Source organism: Papio anubis, chromosome 6 (assembly GCF_008728515.1).
Source record: "Papio anubis isolate 15944 chromosome 6, Panubis1.0, whole genome shotgun sequence".
Lineage (NCBI taxonomy): Eukaryota > Metazoa > Chordata > Mammalia > Primates > Cercopithecidae > Papio > Papio anubis.
This window is the reverse complement of record NC_044981.1, coordinates 78,153,327-78,170,197: the sequence shown is the minus strand read 5'-3', so window position 1 is coordinate 78,170,197 and position 16,871 is coordinate 78,153,327. Positions and strand designations below refer to the sequence as shown.

General features: G+C 38.9%; 1 protein-coding gene across 9 annotated transcripts in view; it reads left to right on the top strand.

The window, feature by feature from the left end:
* Nucleotides 1-16,871, top strand: part of UBE3D (ubiquitin protein ligase E3D) — a 187,105-nt gene that overhangs the window by 66,315 nt on the left and 103,919 nt on the right. Inside the window, exon 9 of one of the 9 annotated variants that reach the window (XM_031667274.1) lies at nt 1,542-1,733. The exons of the other annotated variants lie outside the window; for them this stretch is intronic. Coding sequence (XP_031523134.1) covers nt 1,542-1,632 — 91 coding nt within the window. The 3' untranslated portion in view covers nt 1,633-1,733. Of the gene's footprint in view, nt 1-1,541; nt 1,734-16,871 lie in introns of those variants that run through there. 9 annotated transcript variants of the gene reach the window in all.

Here is a 16,871-nt window from a genome sequence, read left to right as displayed (position 1 = left end):
AAGATATCATTGCCAAACTCTCCTTAATTCTGATACTCTGCACCTGATGTGGCAGAGACTGTCATTGCCTGAAATAACTTTGGAAATAAAATTAGGTGGCTTTGAGAAGATTTAGAGGAAATTGTCTTTTTGGTTGGTTAAAAACAAAAAAACACAAAGGTTAATTATGCTGATTTTATATCCAGCAGAGTATCTAAGACTATTATTTAATAGTTGTGTAACCTGCTAAAACACTTTATGTTATCTTATTTGAATAGTGTGTGAATATGATGTTAGAATAAATGAATGAAGGAATTGACAAGTGTCACCAAATGCTAAAGAACGTGTTAGTAAACAATCTCAAGTAAGTGTTTATTCCACTTCCCACTTAGGAGTCACAAGGTGACATTGTCAGTGCATCCCAGTTGGGTACATTGACTTTGCAGCGTAGGATGTACTTAAACTTCAGAAATGAATGTTCAAGTCTTACGTTTTACAATCAAGAAATCTGAGGACCAAAAAGAGAAATAACTTCAGTTAGTCAGTATGTTACTGATAAAACCAGAATTAGAGTTGGGTTGTCCTGATTTCAAATTCAGTACTTTTCATTGTATCAGGCAGTCTCTCACCAGAAAATATTAGGAGATCCGAAAAGGCCACTATGAATGTGTATTTTTCCTCAAGAGAAATTCTCCTGGTAGTTTAGAATGTGTCAAACTTTTGATAACTCCCCAAAATATACTGCTTACTATACTATATTCAGTGAAATTTATGCCTCTTAATCTGTAACATCAGTAGCAGAAACTTCTGATTTACAGTATGTTCATATCTGATGTTATAGATCAGAATTTGTGGGTACAAATGTGATTTTCTTTAGAAGTTCAATGCCTTAGCTCCTTAGAACAAGAATCTATTGAATGGAAATTACTCTGAAGATACAGAGAAGTAATTAGGTGCTTATGGAAAAATATAAATGCATCATTTGAAATCACTTTTCACATATTTGTCTGTTAGTATTATCACCAAAATGTATACATCTAGGGACCATTCATTATTAAGCAAATTAAGTACGTACTTCTTTCATTTGTAAATGGCAAATATCTTTTTTAGACTTTTAAGTATAGTCATGAACTTCACAGTGACATTGCAATGACAGACTGCATATATGGCAGTGGTCCCGTAAGATTATAATACTCTATCTTTCCTGTACCTTTTCTGTGTTTAGATATGTTTAGATACATAAAGAATTACCATTGTGTTACTGTTGCCTACAGTACTCAGTGCAGTAATGTGCGCTGTGGGTCTGTAGCCTAGGAATAATAGACTATATCACTTAGGTTTGTCTGAGTAACTCCATGATGTTCACACAAAGACGAAGTTGCCTAATAACGCATTTCTCAGGATGTATCCATGTTGTTAAGCGACACATGACTGTACAATGGCCTAAACTAAAACTTGTTTTATTTGAAATTCCTATACTATCCATGAATCCAGTAGTAATAATAAAAGAAGAAACAGAAAATAAGGCATATAATAAAAGTGAGCTTTTTTTTTTTTACTAGAAATTCCAGGTGTCCTATGAAAAGCAGTTATTCTCTTCAGATCGCTTCCTTGAGGAGAATCTGGTTTCCTTCTTCTGATGAAAAAATATGAGACAAATCTGATCATGACCTGTGAGAATAAAAAGGGCTTGGGGACTGCGATTGGGTAGAGGATGGAAGGGGAATCTGTATATAAAATTGTTTCTTCTCTGTTCTATGTTTTCTAATTGTATGTGAGATAGTTTTATGAGTCAGACCTGAAGTAGTTGTCTTAACCTTTCGTATGAGAAAGGTCTACGTTTTCCTTTTTTCTCTTTTTTATTACCTCCTGCTGTACTTGGTACTGTATTAATAAGTGATTTTGAAGCAGGAGAACAAAGATTTTGTCAAAAAGGAACTTATGGTCAAGTTAAGGCAACATGGTAAATACACCCCCAAAATGTATTCAAAAGACCAAAATCTATATAAATGCTAATGTCTTAGTCTGTTGTGCTGCTATAACAAAATACCTGAGACTAGGTAATTTATAAACAACAGAAATGTATTTATCCGGATTCTGGAGGCTGGGAAGTCTAAGATAAAAGTGCCAGCAGTTCTGATGTCTGGTGAGGGCCCCATGTCTGCTTCCAAGGTGGTGCCTTGTTACTATATCCTTACAGGATGAAAGGGATGGAAGGACAAAAGGGCCCAGCTAGCCCACACCAGCCTTTTTTTTTTGAGATGGAGTCTCACTCTGTCGTCCAGGCTGGAGTGCAATGGCACAATCTTGGCTCACCGCAACCTCTGCCTCCCGTGTTCAAGTAATTCTCCTGCCTCAACCTCCCAAGTAGCTGGAATTACAGGCGCCTGCCACCACGCCCAGCTAATTTTTGTATTTTTAGTAGAGATGAGGTTTCATCAGGTTGGCCAGGTTGGTCTTGAACTGCTGACTTCAGGTGATCCACCCGCCTCAGCCTCCCAAAGTGCTGGGCTTACAGGGGTGAGCCATCATGCCTGGCCCACCGGCTCTTTTAAAAGGTGCTAATCTCATCCATGAGGGCAGAGCCATCATGGTCTAATCGCGTCTCAAAAGCCCTACCTCTAAATACTGTTGCATTGGGAATTAAGTTTCAAAATGACTTTTGGAGAGGACACAAACATTCAAACCAAAGCATCTATGGAACAGGTTTTCATGGAGAACAGTATTCATTCACTGAATTAAAGAAAATAGAACAAAAGGTAGGAAGTACTGTCCCCCACTCCACCCCTATTCCAGGAAAAACTGAAAAGAGCTGTGCAGCAAAAACATCCACATGTTCAAATAGTGGATTCTAGCTAATGAAAGAGTATGTGGCTCCCAGAGGGCTTGGGAAGGTGGGGTGGGGGTCAGACACCTACTGTAGAGATGCTCACATTTATTTCTTTCAAATATTAGTTTCTACTCAACAGGGTGTTTTGAAAGAAAGGGTTCCACAGCTGAAAAAAAAAATTTTAAGAATCACTGTGATATGAGGTGATATTTAAGAATCTGTGATATGCATTTCACCAGACTATGCTTGAATCCACTGGATTATGGCAAAGTTATGACTTGGAAAGCAACTACACTGAAGTTCTAATTGTTAGAATGGTCTTCCTTTTATTTGAGATAAATCTGCTTCCTAGACACTCTTCCAGAGCTGCTATTTTTTGAACATGATAGCTCTTCAGAGATTCAGGTAACCTGCTACTCTCTCCAGGCCAAACATTCTGAGATGGGGTGGCTTCAAACTTCCCTTTCCTTATACAATCTCTTTTTCCTTGTGGTCTTTCCCCTTTCCTATTACCATCTTGATTGCCTGTAAGAAGATGTTGCCCAGCATCCTGTCAATTGTGCGCAGTAAGAAGTGAACTGGAGAGAAGCTAAAGCTAAGGCTGCATCCTACAAGGCTGCTGTAGGAAATTTGTATATAAAGGGATAAGGCATTTGCAGTGAAGCTAGAGAAAAGAAGCTGAATTGTAAGAATCCATAGAATTTGGACAATTAATAGAAAAGTTTTCAACTTCAGGAATTAGAGAAGGTCATTGATTCATTCAGCAAATACTTATTAAATGTATAGTCTTGTGCTACATATTAGGAATTTAATATTGAGCTAAATGAGACCTTGTATCACAGACTTACTACAATCTAGCAGGAAAAATAAATAAATGCAAAACTGCAAACTGATTAGTGCTATGATGAAGAGATAAATGGTGCTATGAGAACAAATCAGATAAAAACCAACTGGGTCAGGATAGGAGTCCATGAAGAATTGATGCTTGGGCTAGGCACAGTGGCTCATGCCTGTAATTCCAGCACTTTGGGAAGCCATGGCTGGCAGATCATCTGAGGTAGGGGGTTTGAGACTGGCCTGACCAACATGGAGAAACCCCGTCTCTACTAAAAATGTAAGATTAGCAGGGTGTGGTGGCACATGCCTATAATTCTAGCTACTCGGGAGGCTGAGGCAGGAGAAATCTTTGAACCCAGGAGGTGGAGGTTGCAGTTAGCCAAGATCGCACCATTGCACTTCACCCTGGGCAACAAGAGCAAGACTCCATCTCAAAAAAAAAAAAAAGAAAAAAAAAAAAATTGATGCTTGACTGCTACCTGAAGGATGAGAAGAAGTTTACTGTGAAGAGCTTCTAGGCAAGGGGTAGGAGGCAGTACAGTGAGTACAAGGGACAGGAAAGTCAAGGTGACTAATAGAGAGAAACAGGCATAGGGTAGGGAAGAGACACACCAACTCAGGGACCCAAAGGGACTTGAAAGAGTTTAGTCTTTGTCCTAAGAACAATAAGAACCGATTGAACATTTTATCCAGAGAGAAGGAAGAGGTGGTTTAATTTAAGCTTCAGAAAGATTGTTCTGGCAGCCATCTAGAGAACAGTTGGATTTGGGTAGATCAGATAGGAAGCTATTGCAGTAGCCTAAGAGAGAGAAATTATTTTAGTTTGGACCTAGGTAATGGTAGCTGCGATAGATTTGAGAGATACTTATTAAGTAAAATTGCATACTTGGTGATTGATTGGATTTGGGGAATGGGCCGCCAAATACTGGGATAGATAATATTGGAAGAAGATAAAGTTTTGGGAGAAGATAATTGGTTCACTTTTGTACATGTTGAGTTGGAGGTGCATTTGAGTTGTTCAAGAGGGAATAGCAAATAGAATGTTAATATATAGACCTGGGGTTCAAGTGAAAGGTTGGGGCTGGATTTGTAAATTTGTGAGTCATCTGCATATTAGTCATAATTGAAGCCAAAGGCATGAGTAAGATTATTTAGGAAGAAAGAATGGAAGACAGAGTAGTGAAGAACTCCCACATTTATAGGCTAGTTAAAGGAGGGTGAGTCTGGAAAGGAGATAGAGGAGTGGTGAGACAGAAGGAAAACAACAGTGTTGCTTTTTAGAAGCTAAGGGAGGAAACTGCTTTAAGAAGGAGAAAGTGGTCAAACGCTGCTGAGAGAGAGGTCAGTAAGATGTTGAATGTAAAACATGCATTGGATGTGGATTACAAAGGTTATTAGTGACTTTAGCAGGAATTTTCTTGTTGAGTGCCTGGGATGGGAGCCGGGGTGGAATGGGTGAGCAGTGAGTGAGAGGTGATATGCCAAACAGTAAGTGTGGACCACTGTTTCAAGAAGTTTGGCTGTGAAAGGAGAAGAACAGAGAAGAAGGGGATGAGAAGCTGACTTAAGGTAGGCAGGTGGGGTTAGACTCACTTGAGTCTATTTAAAAGCAACAGGGGGCCGGGTGCAGTGGCTCAGGTCTGTAATCCCAGCACTTTGGGAGGCCGAGGTGGGTGGATCACTTGAGGTCAGGAGTTCAAGACCAGCCTGGCCAACATGGTGAAACACCGTCTCTACTAAAAATACAAAAATTAGCTGGGTGTGGTGGTGTGCACCTATAGTCCCAGCTACTTGGGAGGCAAAGACAGGAGAACCACTTGAACCCAAGAGGCAGAGGTTGCCATGAGCTGAGATCGCGCCACTGCACTCCAGCCTGGATGACAGAGTGAGACTCTGTCTCAAAAAATAAAAAAGCCAACAGGGAAGGTCCTGTTGAGAAGAGGGTTATTACACATGAGAAAGAAGGTATGACTGATAGCAGAATTCCAGGACAAAATGAAAAGGTTTGGTATCTCAAGTTCTGGTGGAGCAACCAGCCTCAGGAGCAGGATAGCTCTCCTTTTGTAACAGGAAAGAAGGAGATCAGTATTGGAGTGGCTGGAATAGATTTGCGTATAGGTTTTGAGAAGATGAAATACTCGTCCTCTGATGCCTTCTGTTTTATCTGTAAGACAGGAGTCGAGAGGGAGGAGGCACAAGAGGCAGGAGGCACAAGAGGGAGGAGGCACAAGAGGGAGAAGGGATGAGGGTAGTGGACACTTGCAGATTTGAGGAGAATGGAGACTTAAAATGGTCATTTGGAAAGGAGATGAGTGAGATGACCAGAAATGTGTGGACTTGGTAGGCATTGTTCATTGCCCATTTGAGGTTCATGATCACAAATTCATAGTGATGTTAACCTTTCTTATGCTGTGACCTTTTCCAGCTTGTCATCTACTAAGCACAAGCACAGAGAAAGCAGACAGTTGAGATCATCCGGGTTAAAGTTTGGTTGTCCCCATGCAAAGAGTACTGTGTAACTCTTGTATTATTATTATAGTGATGGACTATAGAATCTATATGGCCTATTTTAATGACTTAAGAGTTGGAAAGAGGCTGTAGTTTTTAATCACTTACTGAAACTTAGATCTGGTAGAAGAGAAAGCTTTTAATTGTATATTTGAAGCTTCTTAAAAATGTTTTTTAAATACCAAAGATTATTGATGGCAAATGATCCTCTTAAAATATATTAAGAAAAACTCTAATCCCTTAATGGAGTTTTAGCACTTATTCAGACACATGCCCTGAGTTAAATTTCCTTCCAGATTTTCCATGTGATTTTTGTAATCCCGTTTTGTAAGGAAATGTATTGGCCTAATGTGAGATGACATGTATAAAGAAAAAGGTGGGTAATCTTTAGTGTCTGCCAGAATTTTAATTTGACATTTGTCATATAAAGCAACTGCAATGTTCCTGTGGTTCTGCTTTTATTTTAGACATTGGGGTTGAAAAATGATCTTTGGATCCTAAAGTCAGCTGGAGTAGAGGGAAGAAGTCAGTTTCTTTCATTATCACTTGGGGACTTTTTATCCAGATCGCTGTAAGAGCCCTCCAGGTGCATGCACCTCTATTGCGAAGCAAAATAAATGGAACATTTCATTATTGGAGTTCCCACTGTTAAGTCTAGCTGCTGCTGTAACATCCATTGTGGGAGGAAGTGCTTGTCCCAGGCACCTATGCAAGGCTTCAGGCCAAAGGCCTCTAGCAATAGCGCTGTCCTCCATGGGACACCCTCTGCCTTACTGCGCAATATCAACACCCTCTGCCTTACTGCACAATATCAACTGCCAGAACTTTACTCTTGTCATTTTCTCTCCATGTCAGAGAAAACTCCCATACTTAAATCAGTCATTCCTAATTCCCCAGGTAAATGGTGAAGGCATTCTCCTTGTAAAATAATTTCAAATCATAGGGTCAAGTTCAAATCCCTGGACTACTATTTCTAATTTCACTCCCGTCTATATAACCACTGTAACCAGGTTGCTGTGTATTTTTCCAGACCTTTACCTAAGAGTATACATATATTTATATATGCCCCAGAAGTATATATAAAAACCATTGTGTTTTCCTTTTTCTTTTTTTAACATAAATAATATCATATACCATAGTGGCCTTTTGCAATTTATTTTTCACACAATATTATGTCTTCTCAGTACGTATAGATGTATCTCATTCTTTAAACCTATATTCCATAATGTATTTCATGATTTATTTCATTATTCTATTAAAGTTATTTTAAATTTTTCTTTGATACAATTCTGCAGTGAAGACCTTTGCACATGCCTTCTTGCGCACCTCTGCAACAATTTCTTTAAAGTGGATGGAAAGAAGTGGTGGTGGTATTCCTGGGGTATATTTATTTTAAATTTTTAAAAACTTTATTTTGGAGTAATTTTAGATATACAGAAGAGTTGCAAAGTTAGTACAGATTGTTACTGTGTACCCCTAACCCATATTCAGTTTCCCCTAATGAAAGATGATAATATTATCGTGACATCTTTGTCAAAACTAAGAAACCAACATTGGTGCACTGCTGTAACTACATTTCAGACTTTATTCACATTTTACCAGGTCTTCCAGTAATGTCCTTTTTTCTATTCCAGGATCTAATCAATGATACCACATTACATTAACTTGTCATGTCTCCTTTGTCTCCTCTAGACTATGGTAGTTTTTCCTTGTTTTTCATAACCTTGACAGTTTTGAGGAGTATTGGTTAGGCATTTTGTAATATGCCTCTTCATGCCTGATGTTTTTCTCATGATTAGACTGGGTTGTGGGTTTGGGGAAAATACCATCACATCATATTAGGGTATCCACCTTCCATCACTGGCAATGTTAGCCTTGATTACTTAGCCAAGGTAGTGTTGGTCAGGTTTTTCCACCAAGCTACCCTTTTTCCCTTCCCATGCTGTATTCTTTGGAATTGAGTCACTAAATCCAGCCCACACTCAAAGGGCTAGGAGTGATAAGCTCTGTCTCCTGGAGGAAGGTATTATCTGTAGATTTTATTTGGAATTTTTATGTAAGAAAGATTTGTTTTAAAGATTTGTTTTTTCTCGGCCGGGCGCGGTGGCTCAAGCCTGTAATCTCAGCACTTTGGGAGGCCGAGACGGGTGGATCACGAGGTCAGGAGATCGAGACCATCCTGGCTAACACGGTGAAACCCCGTCTCTACTAAAAAAATACAAAAAAACTAGCCAGGCGAGGTGGCAGGCGCCTGTAGTCCCAGCTACTCGGGAGGCTGAGGCAGGAGAATGGCGTGAACCCGGGAGGCGGAGCTTGCAGTGAGCCGAGATCCCGCCACTGCACTCCAGCCTGGGCGACAGAGCAAGACTCTGTCTCAAAAAAAAAAAAAAGAAAGATTTGTTTTTTCTCAATCGTTTGTTCCTTCAATTATATCTTAAGGACTCATGTATATTTATTTTATAATTTGGGTTATAATCCAGTACTATGCTATTATTTATTTGTTTACTTATTTTGTTGCTCAAATTGTTCCAGCTTTGGCTATTGGGAGCTCTTTTTGGCTGACTGTCACGTCCCTTTGCCTAACCCCATACTTTTAATTTTTGAGCACCTCCTTGCTTCCTGATCTCATAAAATACTCCGGACTTACCTTATATTTTCTCATTTTTCCCTGCCTAAGCCCTAGAATCAGCCGTAAAAGAAACCCTGGTTCTTTTTTATCAGGGGATAGAAGTGCTCCCTACTACTGATGTTTTTTGCTTTTTTGAGATGGAGTCTTGCTCTCTGTCTCTCAGGCTGGAGTGCAGTGGCATGATCTCAGCTCACTGCAACCTCTGTCTCCCAGTTCAAGCGATTCTCCTGCCTCAGCCTCCCAGTGGCTGGGATTGTATGTGCCTGCCACCACATCTGGCTAATTTTTGTGTTTTTAGTAGACTCGGGATTTCCTCATGTTGGCCAGGCTGGTCTCCAAGTCCTGGCCTCAAATTATCTACCCGCCTTGGCCTCCTGAAGTGCTGGGATTACAGGCATGAGCCACCATGCCCGGCCTACTGATGGTTTAAAGGTTAAGAGCTACTGTTCAGTTGCTCTCCTATAGGCTTTTCTAGTTGACACCTTTGTTGTTCTCCTCATACCTGTTACAATACTTGACACTATTAGGATTACTAATTTTGCCCTGATAAAATTGTATCTTTTTTAAAAGACTGTTTCTCTGATTACTAGTGTGGTTGAACATCTCTGTTTATGTTTATTAGACACTTGAGCTTCTTTTTCTATGAATAACCTGTTCATGTTCCTTTGCTTACTTAAGTTGGTGACTGTGTGTGTGTGTGTGTGTGTGTGTGTGTGTGTGTTAGTATTAATCCTTTATCTGGTTTTGATGAGTAGTCCTTTTTTCACCCTATCACTTACTTTTAAATTATATAATTTCTTTTGACATACAGAAGTTTTAAATTTTGATACTGTCACAATTGAAATTGAAGGCTTTTGCTTTTGTATCATGTTTAAGGAGGTCTTTCTAGCATGTCCACGTATGTTTTTATTGCAATCATTTACTGAAACTGCTGATTCAAAGATCACAAATGAACATACCTGTTAAGCAAAATCATTTGCTTTTTCTCAATCCTTAGCATTTGGCATTATTCATGGTTTCTTCTTGGATGTATTTTCCCTGGCATCCTCTGTCCTCTTCCCTTTCCTCTTTCTTTTTACCTCTTCCCTTTCTCCTTCTCATTTATACTTTTTCCTTTAGCCTGCTAGCAGGGGATTCTCCCTGCCTTCTTCTTCCCCTTTGCTAAGCTCATCTGCTCTCATAAAGGAAACTCTAATTTCTGTTTAGTAGAAACATTCAAGCCTACATTTCAAGTCCTACCTTTCACTTAAGTTGTTTACTTCTCCCTCTTGTCTCTATGTTGTCTCTGCTGCGTATCCCACTAACTTCTCAAATTCAGTATGCCCAAGGTAGAAGAAACTCCTTACCATTCCTGGCAAATATATCTTTCTTCTTATTTGTATGTCTACCAATGGCATCATGATTCTCCTAATCACCTGGACTCAAAACCTAAAGTTTGCCTTTAATTGTTTCCCTCTTCCCCACATCCAACCTGTTATGAAGTCATATTCACTCTGCCTTCAAAAACTCTTCCACATCCATTCTTTTCTTTCTCTTCTTCATTGCATCAGCCTCGTTCAGGTGTTTGTCCCTCTTCTTGTGATGTTTATATGCATCTCTTCAACCTGTGTCACCCCTAATCCACCCAACCTGGTCGTTGCAATCATACCCCTACCTCTGTTTGCCTGTCGCAAATCCTTATCTCCTTGGATTAGTATTAGAGGTCTTCTAGAGCCTGACTCCAGTTTCATTCCCTAACCCTGCTTTCTCCTGTGCCTGTCATACTCTCTGTTATGTCCAATCAGAATGGAATACTGCTACTGCTCAAATGTTAATTCATCTATGCAGGTCATGTACAGTTCATTGTGTTTGCTAAGAGTGTATAATTACCCATGGGACTCAATTTTCTATTTCAATTAGGATCTTTTTTTTTTGGTAATATTTCTGTAAGGAGGGGATTGATATATAAATTAGTGTTTTGGTTATAAGTATTGCATGGGTAAGGTCTTCATTAACAAATATATTAAAATTTTTTCTTCTGTTGTCCATAGCTAATAAAGTTCTTACATCTTTGTGAATTAAATAAAAATAAATACATGAATACACAGAAATTTATTTTAGGCCCTGTGATTGCTGTTTTACTCCTATTTCCCTAGTGTCTGTTATTTCCATCATTTTTTTCCTTTCAGCAATTTCAAATAATACCTTTACTGGTGAAGTGACTTAACTTTGCTAATTTTATCACAGAGTTTGTTTCTAGGTTAATGAAGTCAAAATAGGGAAATTGGCAAACATATAGTGTGTAGCACTGTGAGTCTTATATGATCATGGAACTCTTTTTCATGGTACCTCTAGGTCCAAAGAATACACTTTTGAGAAATTGTACAAGAATATCCTGTATGTCAGTGGAGTAGAGTGAATATAGAAAGAGATTTCCCTGTTATTAATTGGACCAAAGTTGGAAAATAAGAATTTAAGGAAGAAGATTGGAGAATGTACAGTTAACCCTCTGTCACCATGGGTTCCACACCCATGGTTTTAACCAACCTCAGAAGGAAAATATTTTGGGGGAAAAAATCCCCACAAAATTCAAAAAGCAATACTTGGATTTGTAGCACACTGATTCCTATGTTGAATCCACATGAATGAAGTGATGTGTAGGCATTGTATTAGGTATCATAAGTAATCTAGAGATGATTTAAAGTATACGGGAGGATTTGCATAGGTTATATCAAAATACTGTGTCATTTTACATAAGGGACTTGAGCATAGGTGGATTTTTGCTGAGGGGAATCCTGGAACCAATCCCCTATGGATACTTAGGGATGACTGTATATTCACAGAGGGACACCATTTTCTATGTCGGCTGATAGGTGTCAGTGTCTGCCAAATACAGCTTGGATACAGTCGTGCAAGAGGAAGAGATTGGAAGAGGACAGTCCTATGTTGGCAATTTCCAAGAGTGCCTGTACATCAAAGGAAGAGAATTTATATTTATGCATTTAAAATTAATATACTTTAAAGCACTTAAATAATGAATTATACTTTTGCTGACTCTCTCTCTTCCCCCTCCCTGTTTCTTTCTCTCTCACAATAACCTAACACCAGAGATAAGGTGGAAGGTTTATTTATTTGTGTATTCATACATTCAGTTAACTGATACTATGTTAGGTGGTAGGTCTGCATTAGTAAATCAAAGCTACAAAACTCTTGCAGTTGTGGAACACATACTCTAACAATGGGACTTAATGGGACTAATCTGTACCTAGTGTTATGTAAACCATCACCACTTATCTGACAAACACCCAAGTGGCAGAGGTAGTTCTTAGTAAAGGACTCAAATAGAAGTAAGCTCTAGAATGGTTTATAATATGAAATATGTCAAATGACATCACTATGTATACCAGACTCTGATTGTTGAACCTGTCCGGTATGCTGGATTCCCAGAATTATAGATAGCATGAAGAATTACAACTACTGGATCTGATATTCAAGTATACACACACAGCCAGGGACCCATAGTGCCCATTTCCCACAGAGGAAGAAAAAAGAAGGAGTGTAACTATTCATTCCAAAGCTATCATCTACTTTTAGCTCACACTTCCATTGGGAAATTCAGTTTCTCCTACTTTATACTCCCTTCCCTAAAGAATACAGATGTCGGCTGGGCATGGTGGCTTATGCCTGTAATACCAGCACTTTGGGAGGCCGAGGCGGGTGGATCACTGGAGGTCAGGAGTTTCGAGACCAGCCTGGCCAGCATGGTGAAACCCCATCTCTAGTAAAAATACAAAAATTAGCCGAACGTAGTGGCAGGCACCTGTAATCCCAGCTACTCAGGAAGCTGAGGTGGGAGAATTGCTTGAACCCAGGAGGCGGAAGTTTTAGTGAGCCAAGATTGTGCCATTGCACTCCAGCTTGAGCGATAGAGTGAGACTCTGTCTCAAAAAAAAAAAAAAAAAAAATGCAGATGTCTTTAAATGTACAGAGTAACTATGAATCCCACTTCTTTACCTTGGAGACATGACCTATAAATGTTGGAGTGCTTATTATTCTGAGACATCTTGGAATACTTGCATACATTCTCTGTGCATGTTTGTGCTGGAATCTATTAAAACAAAAGAAAATAATAAAAACTTTAAACTTATCGGGGTTTTTTTTGTTTTTTGTTTTACATGAAGATCTTAATTTATTTATATATTAGGGACTTTTACAGGTGGCACTAATTAATGCCAATGTGACTTGTTCATTTAATTCTCTATGACTTTATTGATTATGTGTGGCAGCTCCACCACCTGAGGCTGTGTGCTTGGCAGGTTTATGCATACACAGAACTTGGGTGAAAAACCTTAAGGGAAAAATCCAGAAGTTGGGAATTCAGGAAATGCTTAGAAGATGGTTCATTTTTCAGTTAAGAAACTAAATCTTAACTGCTTAGGGATTGCTATGCTTATTATGTTCTTTTTTTAATTGTCAAAATGATAAATTTCTTAACAAAATTTATCCTTTTTTACCTTCTTATGTAAGAACTTCCTGCCAGAATTTGGGGGAGGAGGATTTACTCTTAAGCTGTGGGAACATAGTTTAGGAATTGTCATCTATTCTTCATTTTATAGTTTAATTCATTTATAAGAGTTAAAGGTTCTATTTAGATACGTCTAAAGATTGCTACCAAATTCACAAAATTGTTATGAAAAACTACTTGACCCGTACCTAACTCAATATAGTAATGAGTCATCCCAGGTATTTATGTAATAATTATGGTGCTAGGAACAGTGAGGGGTTCCAGGCAGATTAAACATAATACCGCCTTCTTGATATCATTGGGTTCCTTGGAGGTATTGATGGTTGTAAAATGTGGTTTTAAAAATTCTTTCATGTTCCTTTCTTTAAGAGGTGGAGCTTAATTTCCCTCTCTTTTGAGTGTGGGCTGGACTTACTGACTCACTCCTCAGGGATACAACAATGATGATATGACAGTTTTAATTCTGGGAGTAGGTCATAAAAAGCACAGTGGATTCTTCCTTGCTCTATGTCTTCAGCACTCCTTCTGTGGGAATCCAGCTGCCGACATGAGGACACCAGGGCCTATGGAGAGCCCATATGATAAGGAACTGAGGCCTCCTGCCAGTGGCCCTGTGAATGTACCATCTTAGAAGCAGTAACCCTATCCCCCATCCGGCCTGTGGACAACCATAGCCCTTGTTGGCATCTTGAATGTGTAAACCAAAAAGTATCTGAAATGGTTCTCAATGAATTTAGAAGTTTATTTTGCCAATGCTAAAGATACGCCTGGAAAAAAGGACCCCAAGTTCATAGGAACAATCTGTGGTTCGTGCCTTTTTCCAAAGATATTTTTGAGGGCTTCAGTATTTATATAAAGGGGAAAAGGGCTGGAGGGGAAAGAAGGAGAATACGGTCACATTACTGAATCCACATGTTGCAAGAGAAAAGGAGCAGGTAGAAGAATAGTTAATTATGTATTCATCTAGCGCTCAGTAAACTGGCACTTTACTTAAGATAGGGTGAACATAGAGTAGCTACCTGTGGAGATTTTTAACATTTTATCTGTAGCTATCTGCTTAGGAACAAAAGGAAAGGCAGGCCAGGCGTGGTGGCTCATGCCTGTAATCCCAGCACTTTGGGAGGCCAAGGTGGGTGGATCACCTGAGGTCAGGAGTTCAAGACCAGCCTGACCAACATGGTGAAACCCCGTCTCTACTAAAAATACAAAAATTAGTTGGGTGTGCTGGTGTGTACCTGCAGTCCCTGCTACTCGGGAGGCTGAGATGGGAGAATCCCTTGAACCCGGGAGGCGGAGGTTGCAGTGAGCTGAGATAGCACCACTGTACCCCAGCCTGGGTGACAGGGTGAGACTCTGTCTCAAAAAAATTAAAAAAGGAAAGGCAACTTCTCTCATGACCCAGGTTTCAGTTTAATTTTTTCCTGTTGGCATAGTGAATTAGGGTCCTGAGATTTTATTTTCCTTTCACAAACAACTTCAGCCACATGAGAGATTCTAAACCAGAGCCACCCAGCTAAGTTGTTTGCAAATTCCTGTCCCACAGTAACTGTGAGATGTTTGTTAGTAACTAATTCAAGAGGTATGGCAGCAACCTGGAATCCTTGGACGTACTGGTTTCACTTCCAGCAAATTCCAGGGTATCAGTGACCTCTATAAAAAAAGATACAAAATTATGTATATGTATGTGTGCATTTGCTTGGCAAGTATTCATAACTTTTACCAGTTTCTAAAAGGACTCCTTAATCTCTGAAAGGCTAAAAATCCTGCATTATGTGTTTTGTTCAGAGGAAGCAGAGAAGTGAGGCCTGGAAAATGAGATAGAAAGGTTTCATTGAGGGAAGCAATATGTAAGCACATATAAGTAATTGATGTGTATTTTTTGAAGATGGGATTGGATTAGGCTTTAAAAAGTAAAAAGAACTTAGCATGGGCATATGGGACATGGGCATATGGGACAGTTCCCTTTCAAAGTGTCCTTGATTGCTTTACATCAGGGGTAGGCAAATTATAGCCACTAAGACAAATTCAGGACCTTGCCCTGCTTTTATAATTTTAATGAAATACAACCATGCCTATTTGTATACATATTATTTGTGTCTGCATTTGCCACGCTACCGTAGAGTTGAGTAGTTGAGATAGATGCCCTATAAACAGATAGTAAAGTATGTACTATCTGGCCCTTTACAAAAAAGTTTGCTGACCTTTACTTCTAAATATTGAGATGAGTTTGGCATTCTTGTTGCATAAAAGTAGTAGCTAAAATTTATCTTTCTAACTGATGGGTGAATATACTACATATCATGTAGCCAACTGTCCCCAGGTAAGTAATACATTAACATTTGCTCCCCAAACCCCATTGGAGTAATTGCTTTCCTGGTCTAAGGAAGTGGCTATCTGGACAGCCTCCTGGAGAAATGAGATTTGTAGAGCAGAGGGCAGGGGTTAATGATGCTGCATCAGAGGTGAACACCCAGGGGCCTTGCACTGCTAACAGTTAAGCAGGAGAGGCCTGTGGTATTTGTTACTGTAAATGATCTCTTGCTTCTTCTGTATTTGTCTCTACTTGACATTTTTCTTTTCTGCCCAAAGAGTCTCATAAACCTGATCTATAAAAGACACATACATTATTTTGAAATAAGATGTTTGAGGGCTGGATTCTAGTCTATTTCCTTTCTAATTTTATTTTTGTGTAGTGTTGTGAACTCACTTGTCACTAACAGTTACTGATTGATTCTTCCAGATAAAGGTGATACTCACTTTAGAATTGGGCTTAATTCTGAGACTTTAAGTCTGATTTCTTTTTTTTCTTTTTTTGGTAGTTAATCTCCTGGTAACAGCTGGTTTTACTTTGTACCTTATTATTATTATTATTATTATTTGGTAGTTAATCTCCTGATAACAGCTGGTTTTACTTTGTACCTTATTATTATTTGGTAGTTAATCCCCTGGTAACAGCTGGTTTTACTTTGTACCTTAGGTTCAAATGTGCTAAATGTTTATTCTTTAATATCTAAGATGTTTCTCAACTTTAGAAAAAGTTTGAGAAAGTTTAGAAAAACTAAAGAAAGGAAATGGCACATGGCAGACCATATCTATGTTTTATACAGTCTTTCATGAATACAGTATACAATATTTCTGCTGTGACAGCCCACATGCTCTATTTGAAGCTTGATGTCCCATATAGACCTCATGTGATTACTGGCTGATGTCCTCAGCAGGAAGAGCAATGACAAAATTCATTCAGCTGTATTCGGAGTTAATTGTTTAAGAGTTTTGTCTTCGTTGCTCGTTGTGTCAGTTAAAGAATATTTTTTTTTTCTCACGTCTTGTACTTCACTGAGGGAGTCAGTCTATCAGTATTTTGGCTAATTTTCTAGAAGTTCTAACCAAGTTCATAATTTAAGTAATTAATTTGTTATGAACTGTTTCAAATTTACAATAAAGTTCCAGAACAGTGTAATAAAAATCCATTTTCTTACTCCCATTTTTAATAAAACTTGATAGGTAGGTAGATAGGTAGGTAGGTAGGTAGGTAGATAGATGGAATAGATAGATAGATAGATAGATAGATAGATAGATAGATA